This window comes from Excalfactoria chinensis, chromosome Z (assembly GCF_039878825.1).
Source record: "Excalfactoria chinensis isolate bCotChi1 chromosome Z, bCotChi1.hap2, whole genome shotgun sequence".
Classification (NCBI taxonomy): domain Eukaryota; kingdom Metazoa; phylum Chordata; class Aves; order Galliformes; family Phasianidae; genus Excalfactoria; species Excalfactoria chinensis.
The window spans coordinates 43771667-43796662 of record NC_092857.1 but is presented as its reverse complement, the minus strand read 5'-3'; the positions used below and the strand labels follow the sequence as shown (position 1 = coordinate 43796662).

Genomic DNA, 24996 nt, shown 5'->3' with positions numbered 1-24996 from the left:
TGTAATGCGAGGAGTTAGTATTGACTTAATAGTTTGTTTTTAAACAGTTGTCTTTCAGAATTTCATGGATGGTCAAATGGAACTAAGAACAAATTGCAGGCTGATTGTACTTTGTAAGATGGGGCTGGCTGTACTTAGATGTCTGAAGTTTAAAAGCTAGTAGCCTTTAAACACTAGTTCAGTAGCATCTCTTCCTTTGAAAGCTGAGTGGAGGTAGAACTGTTCCTGTCCTGCCTCACTGAAAGGAGAATAATATTTCCCAGCTTTAGGTGGAGTCAGAACTTAGCCTGTTTGGGGAAGAACAGTAAGCACATCTTCCAGATCCATGTGAAGTGGCTGAAGACCCGGCTTTCCTAGGCAGCTTTCTATCTCTGTCCCAGCTCCTTTCTAAGAACCGCCCCTGCACCCCTCCCACTTCCAGTCTCACAGGGGTGTTAGTTTCCATCTGCTTCAAAAACTATGAACTGTGCACGTTAGCTCCCTCTGCAAGATCCTTATAAACAAGATTCCTCTTCTTGTCTACTGGTGTTGAGAGCTGATTCAAAAGTGAAAAACACCTCTTGTGCTGCTGAGGAGGAACCATGCCAGGATTCGCTCTTGTCTAAGTGGCCAGTATCTTGAGGGCGGAGCAAAGTATAAGTGTAGTTTTTGACAGTGTAACAAGATGTAGAGACATCTGTTAAGGCATACTGATCAGAAAGGGCAGCTGTTCCAACATCCTGGCAAAAAGGTGATGCAGGTAAATGCAACCATTTTGCAAAAAAACAAAAACAACAAAAAAATTATCACACAACCCTGTGTGATTCAAGAGTCAGTGTTTCGCTCAAACACTCAGCATGTACTGGGCACTGGCAGTGAGAGACATAGGGATGGGCAAGGAGATCCACGCCTTCTCTGCCTGTAATGGAAGGGTTTCTTCCCTCCTTTTGATCCTCCCTGTGCCATTGCAGCTAATAGGAGCATCTGTAAATTCAGCTGAGTGTGATGGGGATCAGGAAGACACAAAATATTTGCTGGCTTGAGAGCCAGGAGCATCTGTAAGAAGCATAGCTGGGACCTTGAAGTGCAGCTGCGCTCCTGTGAACTTGGCATGGCTGAGATAGCCTTGCTAAGAGCAAAACCACGGAACTCCTATGACAAACTTACTGTCTAGAAAGGTGGAACGCAGTCTGAGCATTTAGGAATTGGTAACAGCTGTACAAGTACTGAAGCTGGACAAATATAAAAAGCAGTCTGAAAAAGTCAAAACTACTCCGGGAAAGTAGACAACAGCATTGTCTGTTATATATATAGGCAATACATATATATATAGGAATATAGGCTATTCCACATGAATCATAGAAGTCAGCAGCACCTTTTGTCTGCTCAGGTGATAGTGATGTCCAACACTCACTTGTGCCTGTGATGACATAAAAATGTCTCACTTTCTACACAAAATGTAGCATCTTTCTGAGAGCCTCCTTCTGTGAGCCTATCTGTCAGGTCTGCATGGGCCAGGATGGGCAGGAGCCATGCTGGGGGTACCTGCAGGTGGGTTGGCTTGGGTGCCCCAGTCCAGATACTATAACAGGACAACCCCATATCTCTTAACTCACACAACGCTGCCCACAGCAATTTCAGCATCCAGCACACAGGACAAGGAGTTAATTCTTGGCTTTATTTCCAGGAAAACATCTGAGGTCAAGGAGAGCTTTTCTCAGCAACAGGCATTTAGCTTACAGTGGCTTGAGGTGATCTTAAGAGCCCACTTCTTACCACACCACAAAAAGACCAACTCATGGCGTTCTGCCCACTGAAAACAACTTGTTTGACCTGGAAATGCTGCCACGTGATGAAAGCCTCCTACGTGGTTGCTGATGAAGCAGAGATGATATACAACACGAAGCAATTGGTAGCTGCCTATTTAGCTTTTGATCAAGTGAAGAGGTTTCTGTATGCTCTCGGACAACTTGCTGCTCACGCAACAGTTGCGTAGCAACATTACTTAGTGCACTGGGATCTGGATAAACAATCACCAGATACCACTATGGCTATCGTTTTCCTTTTACTTACAGTACTTCTGTAATGCAAAATAAGTTACTGAGGGGTAAAAGTAATGAAGGTAACAGGAGTAATAGAAGAAGAAGATCCCCACAAATCAGAATTCTCATTACATGGCTGACATGCCTGCCACGTTCTGAGCAAGAGATAGATAGAGAGAAAAAGAGGGCAGGGAGCAGAGAAGGGTCTTTCCACTACGATAACAGTATTCTAGCATGGTTGCATTAATAAACAGGAAAACTAATTAACTGAATAAAGGGGTAGAATTCATCAGTCTTTTAAAGTTTGGAGTGGAATGAGAAAATCAGACATCTTGAACAGGAGGAGAAAAGGAAGGAGGGCTGATACCAATCAGAGGAGGATGTTTTAGATAACATTGGCATTGCAAGGTGAAACGGAACAAAGTCAGATGCCACATTTCAGGTTGTGTGGGTAACTGTATGTGGTGCTGCCCTGCTTGGATAGTGAACAACTTGGGTCCTGCTTGTGAAGGCAGTCTCTACTGGGTCTTGCAGCTGAGGGATCTTGCACACATGGCTCCACGCTTCACAGCAACAGCCTACCCAAATTCTCAAATGCAGAATTATTACCATGAGTGTCCCTTGGATTTGCACAGAAATGTAGCTTTCTAGAACAGCTCAGAAGTTCTCATACTTCATCCCCACCTACAGATTTATTTTTGATAGCCTCAAAGGCAGAGACTTACGTATGATAAATTCATCTGTTCTTCAATTTTTCTACTCTGCAGGCTATTCCTTGAACACATGGACAACCTAGCAGATTCACTGGCCCTGTTAGCTTTGGGGCTTGAAGTGTTTCAGTGTTGGAGAAGCGTTTCTTCTGTGGCCACACAACCTGATTCATTGGGCCAGACATTGCTCTGACTTGCCACATGCCATCTGACAACATCAGGTATGTTAAACGCAGTGAGAGACAGGACAGCATGGGTTCCTTACCATCAGGAAGAGATGCAATTAAGGCAAACAAGATCTAGCCCTTCCCTGGTTGGTCATAAGCCTAATTAAAATAGTCCAAGTAGGAATATATATTTTAAGCCAGGACTTTGTTGTTGTTGTTTGTTTGTTTGTTTCTAAGCATGGGTGTTGTCATTTGGGGTGAATGTATTGCCTTGGAAATAGATCTAAAGTATACTACAGGTTTTTGAAGCTGGAGCTGTTCCTCCGTTGCAAGTTATTCCATCTGCCATAGGAAAAAAAAATAAAAAATAGAATTAGAGGTACAGTCCTAAGTGCACTAGAATCTCTTCTCATTCACTACAACAGAGTTTTTGGACTTACATCAAATGGTCAGTGAAATACCTGCAGTATCCATATCTAGAGATGTCTGCTATGCAAAGAAACTCTAAATGCAAAGCTACTTTGAAATTGTTTTAGGGTTGGCAGAAACCCTTCTCACTTAAATACCTATTTAATACTTTGACAACTTCTAAGAATGGAAATGAGATAAGACAGTTAGATAGCTTTAATAACCTCTAAGCTGTGTCATTTGAATAACGTCTACCCTAAAGAGCCCCTCAGGGGGTAGCAGCAGTCTGTAGTGTAACAACAGGACACTTCAGTGCAGCCCCTGGAGCAGAAGCAGTAACTTCTGACAGGCTGGTGTTAGGAACCTGGAGCCACAGCTAGGGGCCCTCCACTTCCACCTTTCTGAGAGCCAAACCAACCCTCAAGATACCAAGCACACGTTAACATAAGCTTTCATCCTGTGTTTGCTGCAGCTGATGGACTTCTGTGCTATCTAGACTGGCCTACAGGGTGTGGGAAATAGATTCAATCCAAACAAACTGGCAAGGTGCTATCTAGTTTGGGCTAGAAATGGGATGAACTACCTACCCCAGGAATGTGTTAGCTATTTGCAAATCCTCCTACTTCACTACCTGTGAGATGGCACAACAGCTAAGCCCTGCACAAAGGGGTGTTTGTTCCCCAGCACTTCTCCATGGACCTACAAACACTACTCAGAAGTTCCTGCTGATCCCAGCTCCGTGGGAGCCTGTGCTGCATGTAGCCCCATTCGTAAGGCACAACTAGGCCCCTATGCTCCTGATGCCTTTCTGACAGCCTGTCATGGTGCCAGGCCTTGAAGACAAAAATGTATTTTAGAGATCTGTTTTGCTAGTGGAGCAAGGCTGAGTAAACTGTTCTTGGCATCTGACTTTGTTGGGGCTACAAAGCTTGCTGCAGGTCTCAGAGAGTATTGAGTAAATGCATTCTGAGTTAGGAACAAAATGATCAGTGTCATTTCTGACCTCTCTGTGCAGCCATTTTCTCTTCCTCCTTTTTCTTCTCTTCCTCTAGAGCTTTCATCTTTGCATCGTACTCATCAGCACGGGTCTTCCACTCATTCCTGTTGTTCAGCAACCCATCGAGCATAGGCTGAATTTCCTCATGGAAACGTGAAAATTCCTGACAAAAACAAAGCCATCAGTGCCATGCAGTGTGGAGGTGCTGACTACCACCCATCCTTTGCACCCAGGACTGGCCCTGATCCTTGCCTGCTAGGCTGACTACATAAGGAGGGTGCAGATGGCACGGAGAGAGGCCCTGAGGCATCCTGGGGAGGGCAGCTGGTGAGAGAAAGAAGCTCTTCCCTCCTGGGCAGGGGGAAGGATGGGTTTCCCTCTTTACTCCCCTCCCCTATTCCCTGTGCCAGGATGAGGCAGTGAGGTTCTGTTTGCTGCTCCTGGTCTCATCTGATATACAGATGATTCCATGCTTTTCTTGGACTTGGATATCTTTGGAGTCTCCAAAACTTTTTCCTTCAAGAGGTAGCAGAATAGATACACTGAGAGATGGGAATCCCCTTGTTGTCATCTCCTCTACCTGCCCCTGTGCTCCTGAGTGCTGTTGCTGAACCAGGACTCTGCAGGACCTGAACCTTTTGTCAAGACGATGGTGTGCACAAGGGTGTGCTTACCTTATAGACAAATGTGCACACAAAGTCGATGAAACCCACTTGAAGCTTTGGGAGTTCAGCAGCTTTCCTCCTGTCCATCATGGGCTGTGGTAGGACACAATAACACCATGATATATAAGAACACTGCACTGGAAAACACTACTCTTTTTTCTACTCAGAGTTGCCCTGTTGTGTCAGATAGGCTTTTCTGCTGTGCTGTCCATCACCTCTCTCACCCTACTCTGAAGAGAAATGGAATGGGTTTATTTCCTATGCTGTTTCTGTAGAAATTTTAGACAGCTCTTTCTTTGTCTATCATGGGATCAAGGACAGAGGTTTTCCCTCCCCTCTTTCAAGCAATTTTCAATTCTCTAAAACGTATCTGAACATTAAATTATATTTTAATAGGGCTGTTTTGCTTACTGAGCAATTACTGTATCATTTATGTTGCATCTGTGGGAATATATTATGAAAGTCTACTCAGTGATTTTCTTAAGTCTGTTGGATCTGTCATGGCTTGGGATATTCTGTGGTTAAAAAACCCCAACAAGCTGAGGTGGGTGGAGACAATCTCAAGGAATAATTCTTGGTTCTTTCAACACCAAATTTAAAGATTTTCCCTATCTGAATGTCTAGTTTTCTGGTGGATTTTGGCAAGTCTGTTAGCCACAGAAAGACTCACATCACTCTGAGAACATCACTGCTTGCAGTAAATCTCTACTTACTGTCTGAACTCTAGCTCTCATGGAATACTTACAATGGGCTGCTGCTGAAGGACGCTTATTTCTAAGTCCCCTTGCTCCCAGAACTCAGCTGCTACCAGGAGAGCTACCTACATTACCAAGGAGGGAAAAAGTAAAAGTTAGCACTGATTTTGATTTCCAGATGGACTTCAGGACAGGGCTTGCTCTGAAGCAAATGTTACTTCTAAGCTCAGGGTTGCTCCACACTCACATCCAGCCCCAGCCTTTTTACTGGGAAGGGCAGCAGTAGCCATGGGACAGCACCTCTGTAGTGATGGCCCACACACCCTTTTTACGCTAGGACTTGTCAGCTCACTGCTCATCTATTAAGAAATGTTTCTAATGTGTACTGCAAGGATTTGCTTCGTAGTCATACTTGTGATTTTCTATTAGGACTTTTTCAGATGTCCTTTTTTTCCACATTGAACAGGAAGACAGGCTTTATTTCTTTTCATCCTACTTTAAATTTTAGTGTATCTTACCTAGTAATTGATCAAGTTCAGGAAGGTAGGAACTCCTAATAGAAAAATAAACAACTAACCAAACAGGAGGTATTGCATTAAAATAACAACAACAGCAGCAACCTAAATAAATGTGCGGTTCTCCCTTCTTTTTTACTTTGCTCCATTTGGTGAATGTAAAAATGCCCTACAGAATCCAAAACTATAATTTTAAAGACTGATGTATCCATCAAGAACATTATTATTGTTAAACATTTTCAGCAGTTTTAGTAGGAAACTTCAACACAGTTATTGAGTAGCTCAGAAATGTACAATGCTTTCAGGTATAAGCTAGAGAAATCTGTCAGTATGTCAAGCACCTGACCTTACTCTGGACTTCCCAAGGCTTAGTGATTGCCGACAAATCACAGGCAGTCATCATCATGGCCCTAAAAGCAGAAAATAAATTAGTCTCTTCTCTGGAGCCCTGAGGCTCAGGATGTGCAGTTCTGTGCTGAAGTGGTGGATAAAGAAAGGTAAGCTGCTGCAGCAGCCTTGGCTCTGACTGGGACATGGGTCAAGAACTGCTTCATGATTCAAATGGGAACTGCTCTCTTCTGAAGCTAGGAAGTTCATCATTTCAGCCAAAGCTAGGCTGAACCTTGTCCCTGTAGGCTAACTCATCTGAGTCCCTTGTGAAAGTTTGATAGTGAAGACTGCAGCAAGGTTGTAGGCGCAATTCATCACAAGCACAGAGTGTTCTGCAGAGCACCTGCTGGTTACAACAGCACTGTGCAACTTGAATGGATTGCCATTAGAAAGAACAACTCACGGATTAGTTTCCCTTTGCTCTGCCTTTGCGGAGCATTATGTTTTTACCCCGTGGCTTTGTCCTCTTTCTCCAGAAGATACAATTTGAGTGGACGCCAAAATACCACATGCTGACCTCCTGCTAAGGGCAATGTGAGAATGTACTGACTGCACAACATCAGTGTGTTGTTTTTTTTTCCTCACTCAATTTGCATTATAAATCAAAAACAGAGGAGTGTACCAGCTAGGGATATTTTCTGCTGAAGCAGAAGAATCTTTTCTAAAACAGGATCTACTGCTGATGCGTGCATGTTTTGTAGCTCCCATGAGCCAGCCCCCGAAGAGGGACACTACTACATCTCTAACCCTCAAAGAGATGATCTACTCACATGACAACCTCTTTCTTTGTTGTCTCCAGAGACAGGTAGTCGGTCCAGGCAGTTGTATTGTCATATGTCTTAGACTCATCAACGATCTTCTGAAACATTGTTCTCTTCCTTTGCGAAAAAGAAAAAAAATAAGTTCCAAATGGATGAAGCAGATGTGTTAAAAACAGATGTCTGGGCTTCCAGTAGACGTTTTCCTGGCAACTGCCAGGATATGTCTTCAGCGAAGCCCCCGGAAAAACCAGACATCATCACTTGCTTCTCTTAAGTAGAGAGAAGTTTGGTAAATGGCTTAAAGGAATAATAAGTATAGTAGTGAGACTGCAGCAGGAAGCTTGAAAGAATGTGCTGCTTCAAGTAAAGCATACTGAGAAGGGCTTCTGGCTTTGCTGACAACAGTAGAAGGCTTTTTGCCTGAATGTAAAGCAAATGGCAGAAACTTAGGGATGGCTCAGGTGTTGGAGCACCTGTAAGATCACCTGTTGCTCAGTCTGATCTTGTTAATATTAGTTATAAGCCTAAATATGGGAAGCAAATTCCAGGGAGGGATTTATATACCATACACCCATGTTTTGAGCGGCATGAAAACTTGAAAAATCTGCTGTTTCAATGCTAGTGACAAGAAAGGAGTTTTAGACTGGATCCACAAAGAAGCTTGACTACATGCTGTGTTCACACTCTTTCATCTGGAATCTGATCTAAATTAAGTCTTTACATACAGGTGGCAAAGAGTAGCTAGTTCCTACCTGGTAGGGAAGTGCAGATATCTGCTTGCATACAACCACCAAAGCAAGTGAACTGGATTAGGTTTGGGGTTAGGGTTCCTTCCCCATAATTTTTTTAATTATTTTTTTCTTTTTATATTGTGTGTGACCATCCTTCAGTGTAAAACACAGAAGCAATCTCTGGTCTTGGCTGTGTATTTGAAAGCACATTTTGAAAGTTCTTTGCTACTTAAGATGTCAAATATTGCAGACTTCCAACATTATGCCCCAGGAAATTAGTGCATGTGACAACATGGTCTTGGGCATTTTTGGCTTTGGTGTTTGAAACAGACTATGAACCGAGTGTTCACCTATAACGGACCACTTACTATTTGAGTTGCGTTGCTGTTAATGGAGTCCTGGCCAAACCACTGATCATTAGTAAGTATTTCTAGAGCTGAAGTGTTATAAAAACAGTGATCTTTCGCTTTCTGTTAGAGAATCCTACAGTGTCTTGTTGGAGACAGAAAGCTGAAAGTCACATAAGTGATGTAATTACTAAAAGTTCAAAATTCTTTTGAACAATATGAATCCTTCCTGGCAGCTCTGATATTGACATTAAAAACAGGCCTCTGGAGGCGATATCTGTAAAGAGGTTTGCTACCCAGAGGGACTCTCAGCAAAATATCCCATTTTGTCTGAGTGCAGCTCCAGCTGCATGCAGCTCTTCACCCATGGTGTACATGACCAACTTACTTGAAGTACAGTGCCAGATCTGTTGCTATAATGGCAATATCCATCAGATGAATCATGTGCTCATGCTGTCTCCGGTTGAGGTTCTGGCATATATTCAGTGACTGAAAAAGAAGAAAAGAAAGCTGTAAAATGCAAGGACTGTGCTGCTGTGAGCTACATGGAATCTCCCTTTCTCAAAATTGCTTTTTTTTTTTTTTTTTCTCTTCTTTCTCTAAGAGCTGCAGTTTGCTTCCCTAAGATCTGTTGGTACCTGGTCTCCCTCTGTACTCACTGAACAGGGTCAGTGTCTGCACCTTGATACACACTGAATTTGCCAGTTAGCCTGGAATGGAAAGTTAGCGGGGGAAGTGTGTTGGCATTCATCCTATCCATGGGACTACAGGAGGACAATCTTGTGTTTCATGTGTTCCTAAAGGGGCTAATGATACGGCTTCTGAAGAATCTGGGTCATGCAAGTGTTTTAGTCACTGGTGAGAAGAAAGCACCTGAGAGTGAAAGAGAGTGAGCTGGCTGCAGGACCTCACAAACCCAAACCAGACTTAGACCCTGTGCTAAACGCACAGGTCATGGCTTACAGGAGTTGACAGCCTGTTTTACTGCTAAAAAAAAGTCACTGCAGTTAAGTTATGCAAGCTCTTATATTACAGTTCATTACAAACCTCTTCAGAGAGCAAAAACTTTCCAAAATCCAGGTGATGCCTCTCTAAAATTGAGGATCCATGAAGTTTAGCTAAAGGATTTTGAGATCTGGTAGCATAAAGGGGAAAAAAAAAAAAAAAAAAAAAAAAAAAAGGATGTTAATATAGCACTTTAAAAAATGCCCTATTTGATATTTGTCATGTACATTCAACTCATCTAGCAAAAGCTTAGGGGTAATGTAGTCAACAGGTGGTAACTCTGCTTATAGTTATTTCTACACCACATGTAATATTCTTCTGCCTGTGGATTTCACCTAAATTGTTATTCATGGCAGAACTATTGTTATTGGGCATAGTGAACTCGTTGCTAAGATCCTGAAAAGGTATGTTTTGTCATCTTGTAATAGGAACAGGAAAACCACTGGTCCTTGAACATCTTCCTAGGCAATGCACAAGACCATCTCATATCCAAAGCACTTGTGATGAATTCGCAGATTTGTTTACATTTTTTCAAAGCTCCAGAAAGAAGTGGGATAGCACAGACAAAAATGCATTGAAGAAGAGCTATGATCTGACACTACCTTGCTGTTTCTTTGAACCAGCTACTGAAAGCAGCACTCATATCCTCACATAGGTGATAGGTTTCTGCAGGCAGAAAGGGCAATGCTATGCATAGTGCTTTCCAGCAGAAAGCATGCTTCCTGTGTTCAAGATGCTCATGGAAGTATCCTGCATCTCCTGTGATGCTCAGACCACTAAATGCCTGCACTGCACCTGGCCCACCCTGTATCAACAGTGTAGAGCTTTGGTTTAACTGAAGAGCTGAGGGCAGCCTGCTAGGAGGCAGAGTAAGCTGCAGCCAGCACTACAAAGTTCCAAGTTTCTCACTGGCCAAGGCATAAACCCAAGTTCACAGCAAGCAGAAAAGAGAAGTTAATTACCAAGAAAGACTGTTACCCTGTACATAACAGAGCTGAGCTTGAGTTTAGTGTGATCACAGCCTGAACCCACTCCATGCAAGAGAAACAAGGAATGGTTGGAAGTGGCAAGAAAGCACTTACTTCATCTGGTAGAGGTTGTTGGTTCCTCTGTGGTCTATATCGTGGCACAGAGCAGCAGTTACCATTGCAAAGGCTTCAAGGTCTGTGTAGTAGCGCTTCAGTTTGCCAGTCTAGAGGATGAAAATATGCATGCCACCTGTTAGTTTGTCTTACAGGAAAAGGTATGGGACTGTGACTGGGACATCCCCATTGAAATGGCTCAGGAAAACTGGAAGTATTATGAAGATAGATATTATACTCAGCACATTTAGATCAAAATGGGGAAGTAGCTGGAAACAAAATGTTTCAGACTCAGGTAGACACCTGTTGTGTGTATGTGCTTGATACTCATCTGCAATGTTGGCTGCCTACTGCCATAGCAGCCTTGTGCCACTGGGGTGCTTGCACCCTGACAGCCATCTGCATGCCCTCAGCATTGGGCCATAGAGCTGATCCATCACAAGTCTATGGTGACCAGTGCACTTCTGATGCCTCTGTTCCTTTGTGGGCATCTCTCACCCATGAGAAACGGCACTTTGCTACATTCATACTACAATTGCAGAATCAAAGAATTATCAAGATTGGAAAAGACCACTAAGATCACCAAGTGTAATTGTCAGCTCACTCCCTCATGCCCACCAGCTACATCCCTCAGTGCCACATTCACACAGTTCTTGAACACCTCCAGGAATGTGACTCCATCACCTCCCTGTGCAGCTTCTTCCAATGCATTATGACTCTTTCTGAGAACAAACCTTTTCTGGTATCCAACCTGAACCTCCCCTGGCTCAACTTATGGCCATTACATCTCATCCTGTCACCTGGGAGAAGAGACAGACTTAGCAACGGGCTTACACACGTGGCTGATCTGCCTACAGATGGGAAATGTGGGTTTGTCTTCAACTGAGCTAACATCAGTCACTGCCAGAAACTACTGGAGGAAAGGATGTCCCACAGTCCCTCACCCTACCAAGCAGAAAGATTAACCAGGAGGCTCTTCAACACCAGACATGTCTGTGCCTACAAGAAGTAAAGTTCTCTGGGTACTTTTGGCCGTAGCTTAGAGGGCAATGAACACACTTAATGTAAATCAGGGCCTCATTTGGTGCTAGGAGTGACAAACTAATCCTATGTAGGGTTTGAAGCAAGCCCTGCATGTCTCCAGACCGCGACATCAGCCCTACTTGGAGTAATGCTGTATCACAGAATGAACTGGGGTGGTGTTACCTTACCATGAGAAGTGTGAACATGGTCTGTGCAACGTTGAAGCCATGGCGCCAGTTATGGTATGTTATCTTCCGGTAGCCTTTGCTGACAGAGTACACAAACCTCACCAGAACCTGAAATTGGGGAGGAGGGTGTTAGTTTATTTGATGTCAGCTGGCTTGTGGGTGAAGCTGGCAGTTGCTGCTTTTGGAATAAAGACAATGCATAGAAATAATGCGTAACAGCCAGACCTTCAAGAAAGATGGCTCCATAGGTCTGTAGAGATTGAGTGTTCACTCCCTACGTGGTTACAATACAGAGCATTAAATATCACTGTTTTTTTTCCACTTGTGTTCTGCTTCTCCATGTGGTCTTTCCCTTGTAGCTACAGAGTTTTTTTCCCCAATGGAGAGGGAATAAGAGAGCATTCATTATTTTAAATCTCAGAGGAGTATCAAAGAAGGGCTGTTCGCATCTGCACCAGGGCTGTTCGCATCTGAACTCTTGTAGCGCTGACTCGCGCTGTAGCTAAGAAGCACAGAGGTAACTCCTGCGTAGGGCCCTTGGCTTCCCTCCTCTTCCCCTGCCGACCACTCCAGTATGAGGGACGTGCGGCGGGCTGCTCTCTGTGCAGCAGCTCCCGGGTCCCACTAGATGGGGATAAAACTCACAGCATGCACTGAAACAACCCTCCAGGAGGCGGGGAGCGAAAACGCGTATTCCTAGTCTGTCAGGCTCGGACTGTGGGAAAAAGCCTTGAGTTTGCAAATTGAGGACTCTGGGGTCGAATAAGGTTCAGTAATGGGTTAGGCAGATTTTGCACGGTGCGGCCTCAGTCTGTAGTGGCCCAGGAGCAAACCCATACTGGTATCCCACAGAGCGCTCAGCTTCCCGCTGCAGTTCAGAGCAGAAGTGGCCAGCTTCATGCTCCAAACTCATGAATGAGGTGGGGTCCTGGGTTAGGGTTAGTTACCTCCTGTGGGATCTGGAACTTCTTCACCACGCCAAGCTCGTAGTACATCTGAATGCCACACTTCACCAGCTCCAGCTCAGTGCACTCAAAATCGGAGAACCTGAACTCATAGATTTCAAATTTGGTGGGCCCTGGGAGTTGTTCTTTCTGTAAGAGGCAAAATGGCTTGTTGCTGTGGTATTTATGCTGTCCCTAGAAACACCTGGAAGTGGTTTTGCTAAATAAAATTTACTGCTTTGATGCTGCTGGAAGCTGTCTCTTTTACAATGTGACACACAAACAGCCCTAACAGTGTTAGGGTTAGGAGTGATACCAAGCAATCCTGTTACTTTCAAGGGACCTACATGCTCACAGATAAACAACTTTTTACACAAGTAAATATTTTCCTTCAAGGATTTAGTACAGACAAACATAAAATGTTTTCCCTCTTCCTCTGTTAAAATAGTTCTGTTAAGTGGAGGGAGAGGGAGAACATTTTTGGCCTGGCACAAGATACTGTTTGCATTCTGCTACACACTCTTTTTAATTTGATGTAGTTTGGAGACTCCAGCTTGTCAGGTATTACAGGATAAGTCTTAAAGTTCCTCATTCATTCTTGTGAACAAAATGTATGATAGTTCAAGGCAGATGGCATGCTCCCAGGTGGACTTTGGAACCCCTTGTGATAAGGAGGCACTAGGCAGGCACTTCATCACTTCATGGGAAGGCATTCTCCACTACTTGGTAATAATAACCTCACACAGAGAACAGGAGGGGCAGGTATGCTTCACCTTCACCCTTCACCAGGTGCCTTGTTGATATCTACCAGCTCCAGCAACTCTCCCCTGCCTCCACCCAGGCAATAGCTGTTTGCCACACTCCGCACATTGCCCTTACCAGGATACTTGCCAGCTCCTCTTCCTCACACTCACTTGGCTCCTTCCCCAGCTTTTCTCGTGTTGGCTGCAAAGAGCATGGACAAGTTATGCTGACTACTGTATCTCACAGGACTGTGTGCTGTAAAGCTTGGGTGTAATCTAGGGTGAACCTACAGGAGGCAGCTCTGATATGCAGATCATATTTTCCTCTCAGACTGCGCTTTCATTTCTGATCATTCAACATATTCTTCCTTGTAGGAATGTTATCTCTTGCATTAATTTTGGCTTGTTTTTCCTCCACTTGAAAAATTCCCCCAGAAAATTCCCCATGTCTCAGCAAGGCTTAGCAACTCCATATTCTCTTTACCAAGGTGGTTTTGGGGTATCAATTAGCTCCTCTTTCACAGCTCACAGCCTGCCATGAGCAGCATTTGCATGAGCTCACCTCCAGGCCTGGCTTTGCTGAGGAAAACAGAAAGGACCCCAGCACAGCATGCTGAGGCAGAGAGCAAACCACAATTGGTTCCAAGTCAAAATGAGGACTTGTTCTGCTACAGTATGAAGGCCTGGGTGCGGCATCCATGGCTGGAAGACTTTATATGGGATGGGGGACCTTGGCCCACAGACACAGATGGCATTTGCTCTGACCAGGCTGTCATGCACAGGCCAGGCCAGGCCAGGCCAGGATGCTCACAGGAGTGCAGTACATTGCAAGGCATTACCAGAATTTCCTGAATTTCATCCTTGTCACACTTCACGTGGTAGAGTACCATGTCCTGGGCAATATCTTTCCGGTTCTCCAGTTTGTTCATCTTATCATACGTATCTGTGTTGAGTACAGACCAGCCCAGAAACTGTGTCAGGGACTTGGAGAGGAGGAAAAAGAGAAACAGTGAAGTAACCAAAGTGTCTGTTCCTTATAGTCATAGAAAGATAAAGCTGCATAATATGTTTTTATAGAAACATGAGCTCCAGTCTGGCTCCAAGTCTAGCAATGAGGAATTGCATGTTTGCTTCTTACTGCCAACTTTACTTCACCACAGCAGCTCCCCAGGTGGTGGATCTGATAGATCTTGAGATTGTCCATATCATGCAGGTTCGAGGACTCTCTGTCCTGGGAAAACTACTTATGTACGTTATTAGGGTGTTCAGTATAGTACCTCATGTCTGGGGGAAAGGCTGCTGTCACAACCATGACAGCAGGTTAAGAACCCTCCTATCAAGGGAAAGCAGGATGGTCTTGTCACCTTTCACATCTGTTTACTCATACTTTGTTTGCTTTCATCTTATTTGCTGCTCAGTGGCCAATTTGAATGGATTTTTTTTTTCTTGGTCATTTTACTTGGTAGTAAAAGTATTTCAGGAAATGCTCTGAGTGATAATGGATGGATATAAGATCTATATGTCCATTTTGGATTGAAACTAGCGAAGAAGCATTTCTCAGCCACAATGGCTTCGATTAGTGCAGCTGTTTGTAGGTTCAGTAGCTGGCCACACCTTGAATCACAGCCACACTGATAACTGTGGTGTAATTGCCAGAGGGAGTTGCCCAGCTGTATCTGAGCACAGGTCAATATAGTCATATTACTACCTCAAAGCTGCTGATGGCTAGGTGTCCAATCTAAGAATGCTGAAACAAAATGATCTGAACACAAGTGAGTTTACAAAATTCAACAACATCCAACATCACATTGAGTCACCTTCAAAACTTTCTACCTACTGTATAACCTATCAAGAAGCTTAGCTGAGAACACTGGGGGATGTTTGCAGGGGTGAAGAGAGAGAAAAAAAAAAGACCTTTCTCAACCATATGAACTTCTTCCAGCCACAACAAGGAATTATACCTCCATCAGGGTCTCATCCTGTTCATCAAATGGTTTCCCATCTTTTCTGTTAAAAAATGTGACAACACCAACAATTTCTTCCTTTTTGTTGACTATTGGCATGGAGAGAACGTTTTTGATAGTCCATCCTGATTCATCTAGAGGACCTTCCTTGAAGAAATATCAAGCAGAAAGATACCGTGTTCTTAATTTGTTTTCTAAATACAGCAGCAGCAATCCAGTTTTACATCTGGACTTCTTATGAAAAAAATACCTATGTGCCCGATATTGACTCTGAATTACATACATACATAAAGTATGTTCTGCTTCATAGAAGTGTTCACATTACCTGAAAGTTAAACATCTCATCTGCAGCAGCATTCATAATATTGCAAATCTAGGGGATCACAAAAGAATACATACATAGTTTACAAATTGGACACAAATTAATTAAAATATCAAAACAACAACAACAAAAACAAGAACAAGAAGAAGAAGAAAAAAAAAAAACCACTGAAAAGCAGCTTTAACAAGCCTTCATTTCAGAAAGCCTTAATGAAGTCCAATCTATGTACTTACAAACCCACTTTCAGCCACATATGTTGGCAGTCCAGTAACTAATGCCCAGTGATCTGGTGTAGGATTTCTGATAGAAAGAAAAATGGAAAAGGGTAATTAAGGATATGTATGTATTGAAGGACAATGATGATAACACAGCTGACTGCACAATCTACATATACATTTCACTTTCAGCTACCATGCAGTTCTGTTGCTTTCAAAGGACCTACATGTGCAAGCATAAATTTTTTACACAAGTAAATATTTTCAGTACAGATTAGCTCATAGAATATCATAGGCAGCAGAGCACTTGAGTTAAGAAAAAACTATTCCTGGTAGTGAGGGTCATGTTTCAGAGCACAGAAGAAAGTAAAAGAAAGTCTCTGGTTAAGAGTCTGCCAGATTAACCACTGCTGTATTTCTGTCATGCAAGCTTTCCTCGAAGCAGGAAGATGGATGTCAGGTGGATATTATTGCAAAGTGGTGTGACCAGAACAGGGTAAAGCTCCTTTTGTGTCAGAGTTCTCAAGCAGACATTTAGCCACATCCTATAGCAATTGGAAAAGTGGTGAGCGGTGGTGCTGAGGGATGTGTGGAGGTGTGCTGGAGGGCACGTGAGGAGGTGGAAGGCACATGACTGTATGTGGAATTCTGTATGTGGAAGCAAGATACATGAAGACAAAAGAAGGTGGCTAGGAATCTTGATGAGGGGGGTGCACTCTCACCAACTCCAGCAAATGCAGACATCTATGTTTCCTTTCTCATCTTTTGGTAAGTGAAGGTTGAGGAGAGAAACACCATACAGATGTAGCACTTGGAGAGTTAAACCACTACAGGAGAGGGTAGTCTGTGGGGGATGTCTTCTCAGAGCCCACTGGAATGGTGACCAAAGCTACTCCTCAAAACTCAATGGCAAGAAGAGAGGGCGATTTCCAGAATGAGAGAGTCTCAGTGTAGAGTTAAGAGAGGAGGAAAAGTCAGAGACAGCCTTGAAGGGAGTGACGAGATGAGAAGAGAGCAGAAAAGATGCTAGAGGATAGGCAGAGGAACAGGAGGAACTGTGAGGGTCAAGAGGATATACAGATGAGTGCTGGGCAGGGCTACAGCTGCAGATGCTTCACCACCGGGGCAAGATAGATGGGCTCAGCCGCTAGCACTGGAAAGGTACCAAGGAAGAGTGATGCCTCAGGCTGTCACAGACAATGGCAAAGCTGTAGGCAGTCAAATAGCTTGTTCTCATACATAGACCATTGCTTGTTGCAGTGGTTCTTGGAGCCTGACTTACAAGCCAGGAGAATCCCACTGCTCTGGAAGAAATCCTTGTCCCACATAAGTGTGAGTTGAAAGAGCATCCTACATTCTGACTTCTTACTCAGTCTTGTATCAGTCCTCTGCATATCTCTTTATGATCATCTTTAAATCAGGGACAATCTTTGTTTTAACTGCACTCAGTGTCTGTACCGAGCACAAACAAACAGTGGCAGCAGTTTGTGGGCACTTACGGGATGACTTTAATGTCTTCTTTTCCATGTAATATATAATCAATGACTTTGTAAAAGACTATTTCCTACAAATAAAAAGAAAAGCAGTGTTAAATCTAGTGGTAACATAATTCATCCAGGCAAGAGACTATAAGAAATGTGTCTGTCTCTTACTCTGCCATCTGGAGTGCGAGGTCCTGAGTAAGGGGGAACTTCTCCCAGGAGGACTGGCCATAGATCAAAAAATTCCTGTTTTTGAAATAAAATAAGTATATTTAAAGTGGAAAAGTGCATTTTGCCTCAAATTTCAGAGTAACTGCTGCTTTTCTATGCTGGTTTTGGTACTCTATAAACAAGACATGAAACAACATGGCTAGATCAATCTTAGGCAGCGCAATGGTGTACCTAAGCCAGGAAGACCAGGTTCTTAAAGGTTGTATATGGCCATGTACAGCTTACATCAATCAGTGAACAGTGTAGGCTGCATGCACAGAGCAAGCAGCTCTTTCTATATTTTCCATATTCTTCATATTCCATTAGAATAATTTGCTACCTCACTAAACCCAAAGAACAGTTTTTCCTAGACTATGTTATAATGCTGATCAAAGAATCTTTACCAAAATAATGATATTTTAGTATATCTCCTCACATGACCAAGTGCTGTACGGGCTGCTATTTAGTCTGCATTTCCATGAAGCCAAATTTCATCCAGAAACCTAAATAATATGCCTATGGATAAGATCTTGAAGAGAGCGACTGCTTGGTTACTGGGTGTTTCAACTGGCATCTCATTATATTTCTGGCATCTAAAGACTTGATAAGTCTTTTGGTAAGTAAGACTGTGCTTGCAGTGCAGGCTTTGACTGGGATTGCTGCTTGATAATTAAACACATCTGCCTCTTCTTTGTCTCCGTTCTTGTCCTCTGCCTCTTCAGACAGTCCCATTCCAGTGATAAACTCTTTACTCTCCTCCTCTTTTCTTCATCCCATGTTTTTCATTTGTACAATGGAATTAAAAATGCAAATCAAAACAGAAATAATGACTTAAACCTAGCTTGGACTTTGGCTGTCCCAGTAAACCTTATCTCCACAAATCAGTCAGCTGTGGATAGTAGCAATCAGAAACATCTGCAGCTCACCGGTGAACACTCACCTTCTGCTTTGTCATGTCCAGGAGGCCTACTGAGTACCTGTCACAATTCAGATATGCTCTCACTGTGTAGAAGGCCTTGTGGAATTGCCTCTCAATATCTGTCAGTTCCTCAAAGACCTTGTTAGCTGACCACAGCAGCACCTGCCAGATAAAAGCCAATTGTAAGCATAGCTTTCCCTTGAAGCTAGACTTCCCACATGTGTTTGCATTAACAAGGAAAGTTTTGGTTTTTTTTAGTGCTACAGTCCCAGTGCAATAGCAACAAAAGTGCAGCTGCAAAGTGTAAATTCACTGCTTATTTACAATTGGAATTACTAAGGAGAGATGCGCTCTAAGGACTAGTCATGCCATCACAGAGTACTATGCTAAGGGCCAGTCTTACAAAGGTAATGGCGCCAAACAGACTGTACACTTACTTTTCATATCCATAAAATCTTGCAAAGTCTAAAGGCTGGAGTTGGAAATATCTGAATCAACTCTTTCCTTAAAGCCTTTGCACAGTTCTTGTGTGTGCATTGGCCTATGACCCCCTTTCCCATGCAATGCAGTGTGGAAATTTCCTTAAGAAAGCGGCTGCTCCCAAGACATTTCATCTGTAAAAATGGATGTTCTGCAGTGACCTAGGCAGACATTTCTAATAGTAAAAGGGAAGTTTTTGTGGTCATAAGGGAGAGCTTTATCATCTCTGAAATGGTAAAGAAGCCATCTATGCAAATGCTAACCTTAGCTAGTGTCTGTGTGCCTGATGGGGTGCTTTGCTCTCAGAGCCCAGGAAACAATAGTGGCAGTGTCTAAAAGTGCTGGGAGCCTCGAGCTGAAGCTGAGTGGATCTATGCTTGGAACATGGAGCACTACTGCTTGGCCACAGTCAGGAAGAGTGTGCCTCATTGTTTCACTGAGGGCTAGCAAACATCGTACACAGTTCTGACCTGCATCACTCTCTGTTTCTGACCATGGGATGTGAAAGCTCTGGCACTGTTGTAGAGCCTGAGGTGCTAAGTGCTACCAGAATCCCACAGATATGACAGTGTCATTGCCATGCAAACTGTTAATGGAAAATGAGCAATGGCTTATTTTTGTTTTTTTACTGCAGGCAATACATAAGGCTGAAAGACACAAATGCAGTGACGAGGAAGAAGAAATGCATGAAGAAAGGGCAGTTCAGGGAGTGATGAAATGAACTCTGGCAAAATGTTATGTGGTCTTCTACTAAGACTTTAACACAGCCTGCACAAGCAGACTGTAATCTCTTTGCACATGACATTTTACTTACTGATGTTTTTGCAGTATAAAAATCTTACACATCTTTGAGCATTTGTTTACTCAAACTGTACTGAGGTAGTTTGAAGTCTAAAGCAACATAAAGTGTTAACTCTTGCAGATACCTTTTGATCTAGATGACCAAACATCTGCTAGTTGAGCTTGTTTAGTTTTTCTTTTCAGCCTTATGTGGGATCTGCCAATACAGCAGTGACATCTGAACATCTGATTCCAGGATTCAAGCCCAGGTCAGAACAGCCTGCAGGATGCATTGGATCTTCCACATCTTGGGAATGTGTTTTCCTTTTGGGCCCTGCTAAGCCCTCAAGAGGAATGAACTTTAGCTAATTTTACCTTAGTTAAGTTACTTAGCATTGCTAGATGGCTGTATCACTTGGCCATCATTCACTGTCTTATGTTTGTGGAAAGAACTGTGCAAAGAAGAAATGATGGGAAAAACTGATGGCTAAACTGGTTCCAGTCAAAATACCTGAAATTCATCCTCCATACTAACTTGTACTGAAGGAGAGAAATAGAACAGGCTTATGAGAATCATTCTGCTTTCACTAAGAAGAAATTCTATAGTATTTTTATAAGCATAAAACATAACATTATGGTTTTCTCAATTGTTTTGGTAGATCTTTCAGTGCTGCTGTCTGAAGTGGATAAATGCCTCAGGACTGTTTCGTCACCTGAACTCTGCACAGTATCTGTATTTACCAGCAGACAGACACGGTGACAAGGGACTGTGAGGAAGAGGGATTATGTGAAAGCATCCAGGGGCTGCCTTTTCCTTCTGCTCCTCAGACATAAATGTCTGAAGCAGATGATCATCTCCATTTTTGAAACCAGAAAAAGTGCTTTTGATTTTAAGATATAGCCCAATCTGCATCCTTGATCTTACCTGGCCTCTTCGAGTCTCACAGTTGTGAAGATAACTCAAGTGATAAATTTTCAGGTTCAAGGAAGCAAAATTCAGGTACTTCAGGAAAAGCTATAAAGAAAAGCAATGGAATTTAGTCAGATGCAGTAACAGTCTTGTGTATGTTGGATTTCATAACTCCACTTCAGCAACGTCATGGTAATTCCCTTGGATAAATGCTTTGCTTTGCACCACTGTGAGATAAGTCTTATCCCACTGTAACTTCCTTGAAAGATTTCTGAGGTAAGCATCCTCATAATAAGCCTCTTCTGTTACAGGATGGGTCCCCTGTAGGGAAATTTACACCATGGTGCTTCAGTAAAGCAGACATCCCTAATGTAGAGGGATGTGTAACCCATGTTATATATGTTATACAGCAATGCAATAACTGCTTGGTAGAAACTGAACTACTGACCACTTACTGTTTCATCAGAGCTGGTGAAGTACGGGCCGTTCAGCTTATTAAGAGCCAGAATGACAGCAACTAGATCTTTGCCATTCAAGATGGGTGTTGCAAGGATGCTTTTTGTAGTGTAGTCGGTGAGCTCATCAACAAATGAACTGAACTGGGGACACTGTTCAAAGGAGAATTTACAGATTAAGAACTTTAAACAATATTTGTAGCCTTAAAGCCAAACCAAAGCACAGCTGCATTAAAGGTGCCTTAAAGCCAAACCAAAGCACAGGTGCAAACTGTCTGGAGAAAAGTTTTGCTTACAGTGTTGAGGAAGATAAAATGTTGTAGAAAACTGGACAATGTACAGCTAATAGAACTAGTATCAAAGAACTGGCTATGGCTGTTGATTGCAATGCACATGCTTTTTACAAAGATCTTGACAACTAAAATCATTTCACATGTCGAACTCTGTCAGAACAAGGAGAGTCTCCACTAATCAACCTCAGACAAGTGACATCCTTCATTGTATCTCCTGCACAATTTTCTCCAACGCTGTATTAACACTGCAAGGTGCACGAAACTGATTTCTGTGCAGTACTGCATAGCTACAGTTTATAAACCATGCTTTCTATCAAAGTCACTAGGAATCTCACTCACTCTCCTTTTTCTCCATGGAACAATCTAGACCTTGGTTCTTCTGGTAAAAAATTGTTTTCCAGAGGATTCCTTCTCTGTTGGTGTATCTTCACCCTTAGTCTTACAGTTATATTTCTTATCAGTTTATCACTCCTTTGTGAATGAAAGAGCAGCAGCAGACATGAGAAATCAACCTGTAGCTACTTCATGTGCCAAGCATTTTTTACTGATTTTGGGAAACATTGGGAAAGATGTTACGGTGACCTCCATATGAACCACAGTGATGTTGGGCCTCTGTGTTTGAGATAGTGGGCAGGACAGCCCAGAGGAGGATGCAGCAGGCTGGCATCACCTACTTGTTTTTCCTGGCACTCTCCCCTAGCACTTTGAGCAACTCAGCCCCTTCTCTCCCAGGAGCTTGTTGGCCAGGTTTGCAGTTTGCAGACAGCACCAGCAGGGTTTGGCTGCACGGGGAGTCCTGCCCTTGAGAGAAATGCCATTCAGACCACTGGGAGAGCATTAGGTCATGCTGTAGGAATAGCGTGAAGAGAACTCAGCACTGCTGTCAGTGTCAGTGTCTCTCAGAGCCAAAAGAAAACGAGATACAGAAAGGGTAATGTGAGGAAGGCAGACAGCCCAATATCTTGCGCAATGACTTACTCATACCTTCTTCACTTTCTAATGTGGAATTTGGGAAGGGTATTCCTGACTTCTTTCTGCTCAGCTGAACAGCTTGTCAACTGCATTTCCTCTTATCTGATTTATTCGAAGCCCAGAGCTTTGTTGCTTCTGGTCACAATCAAGATGTTGCCCCTGAAAGAACTATCACTCTAATGCACCTTCTCCCTGCATATCCTCTACTGCTAGCCTTCCTGGCCAACTAGGGTAGACCAAGCATTTAAGTGTTTTTGTTTCCTTCAAAAGAACTATCATAAGAGTAGCAGCACCTGAAAGAGGTAGAGTTGGAGTGTAGCTCTTCGCTCCCAGTTCTGAAGTAGTTTCTTATTCTTAGAGAAATGTCTGAAGAGAGAGCCTTAAAATTTTTAGTCATATTCTGATGAAAATTTTGCAAAAGAATGGTTGAAAAAATAAGTCTATATCTTAGCATGTTCTATGGAGATCAAGGAAGATTTTGTTGAAGCATTTTGATATGATCATACTAAGCAACAAATGGACAGATGAACAGATGGTCTCTTTGTAACTAGCAAATAATAGGTGGAGTAATCCCAAATGCCATATTTGGGTCACATGGATTTTAGTTTTGTATCTATGATTAGAGCAAGCAGATTGTAATTCCAGCCATTCAGATTTACGTGATTCAACTGAGAGCTATGAGGGGAAAGTATTGTTATGAAGGCCATAAGAATAAAACACGGAAATTCCTTGCACAACTCTCAGTATTGCACTGCACAATGTCTGCTGCAAGAGTGTGATTTTTGCTGCTTTTGGTGAAAAGCACCCATACTTGGGTTACAATTAGTCCACATGATGGACTGTGTGGTGGAAAAAGAATTGGTTGGGTAGCCTCAGCCAAAGGGTTGTCTGTGGTCAACACGTGTTGTGTTCTATGGTTCTGTGGTTCTGTGTCCAGGTGGAGGCCAGTTGCAACTGGTGTCAGGTCAATCCCAGACATGTATATAGGCTGAGAGAAGAACTCACTGAGAGCAGCCCCGTGGAGAAGGATTTGGGAGTTCTGGTAGATGAAAAGCTAGAAGTAAGCCATCAGTTTGTGCTTGCAGCCCGGAAGGCCAGCATTATCCTTGGCTGTATCAAAAATGGGGTGGCAGCAGGGAGGAGGAAGGAATTGTCCCCCTCTGCTCTGCCTTTTGAGGCCCCATCTACAGTTCTGCATCCAGACCTGGGGCCCCCAGCACAAGAACAGTGTGGAGCTCTTGAGTGAGTCCAGAGAAGGGCCACAAAGACAATCAGAGGACTGGAGCATCTCTCCTATGAAGAAAGGCTGATGGAGCTGGGCTTGCTCAGCCTAGAGAAGAGAGTGCTCTAAGGTGACCTCGCTGAGGCCTTCCAGTATTTTAGGGGATCTTATAAGCAGGAGAGAGACCAACTTTTTACATGGGCAGGTAGTAATAAGATGAGGAAGAATGCTTTTAAATTCAAAGAGGGGAATTTAAGATTAGATATTAGAAGGAAATTCTTCACTTTAGAGGGAGAGGCAGTGGCACAAGCTGCCCATAGAATCTGTGAATGACCCATTCTTGAAGGAATTGAAGGCCAGGATGGATGGGGCCCTGGGCAGCCTGAGCTGGGGGGTAGCAATCCTTCCCACATATCAGGGGGTTGGAACTGGATGATCTTTAAGGTCTCTTTCCACCCAAACCATTCTGATTCTGAGATTCTATGACTATGATTCTGTGATGAGTTTAGCTTCACCTTTCTCCATAAATGAAGCTGGAAGCAATTTACACACTGATAACTGGTGCATTAGTTTTCACTACACAAAGATTGCAGTGCTCATGCACTAAGATGCCTGTCTCTTGACCCCTTTGAACCAGTAAGCATGTGAGCCTTTTGTCTACTGAGTGAATGAATAAACAACAAACCTACCTCACTGACATCCTTGATGTTCATGGTTTTCTTGGTTTGCGCAACATAGCCCACAATGCCTAAGTCCAGTGGGTAGACTATCTCGCAGTCTGGGGAAACCAGGCATTCCTCCAGCGTGCTTCCCTCTTGAATGTTGAAAAGCCTTGTTGCCAGTTCAGGTGTGCCGTTCCTTTGCCTGTACATGAAAAGACTACAGCGGTCAGCATGAATGAGGGACCTGATTCTTCTCAAAGTCTTGAATACAACTTTCTCCATGTTGATGCTTTCTTGCATGTCTTGTATCAACTCAAAAAGAATTTCACTTTCATTGTCATCACATGGCTCTGTTTTCAGTTTCTTCTCAAAGTATTGCTTGGCAAAAGCAGGGTTGCCATCAAGAAACTTCTCCACGTCGTCTTCACTAATGCTCATTGTGAATGTCCTGGATCCTGCAGTAGTCCAATGATGTGGTCTATGCAAGAAGCACTCTTATTTCTGATGTAGTTCCTAAATTGTCATAGTAGACGATGTTGCTTCTAGAACAGCCAGAGATGATGTACCACTGCAAAGAGAGATCGTCATCAGGAAGGTATTCCTTTATAGTGCCGGAGGCAAGTCTGTGGGAGGACAGATCTTCTCAACCAAACAGATTCAGATTAGATGACCTCTACAAAAGCTTTGGGTCAACTTTCTTCTTCTTAATCTAAATGCAA

General features: G+C 43.2%; 2 protein-coding genes across 2 annotated transcripts in view; both read right to left on the bottom strand.

The window, feature by feature from the left end:
• Window positions 1–2934: 2934 nt before the first annotated feature.
• Window positions 2935–24715, bottom strand: PDE6B (phosphodiesterase 6B). Its single transcript, XM_072360460.1, has 22 exons — window positions 24305–24715; window positions 21129–21281; window positions 20689–20778; window positions 18525–18665; window positions 17546–17620; window positions 17393–17457; window positions 15912–15978; window positions 15682–15729; window positions 15354–15503; window positions 14232–14375; window positions 13529–13594; window positions 12653–12799; window positions 11706–11813; window positions 10495–10604; window positions 9455–9542; window positions 8796–8896; window positions 7339–7446; window positions 6525–6588; window positions 5714–5788; window positions 4978–5061; window positions 4310–4466; window positions 2935–3240 (listed from the first exon to the last, which is right to left on the bottom strand). Exons 1-22 carry the CDS (start codon window positions 24713–24715, stop codon window positions 3182–3184), a joined length of 2511 nt encoding a protein of 836 aa, XP_072216561.1. The 3' UTR covers window positions 2935–3181.
• The window catches only part of IDUA (alpha-L-iduronidase), a 76886-nt gene continuing 73134 nt past the window's right edge, over window positions 21245–24996 (bottom strand). Inside the window, exon 15 of the mRNA XM_072360470.1 lies at window positions 21245–21281. The gene's annotated coding sequence lies outside the window, so the exon portion shown is untranslated. The remainder of the gene's footprint in view (window positions 21282–24996) is intronic.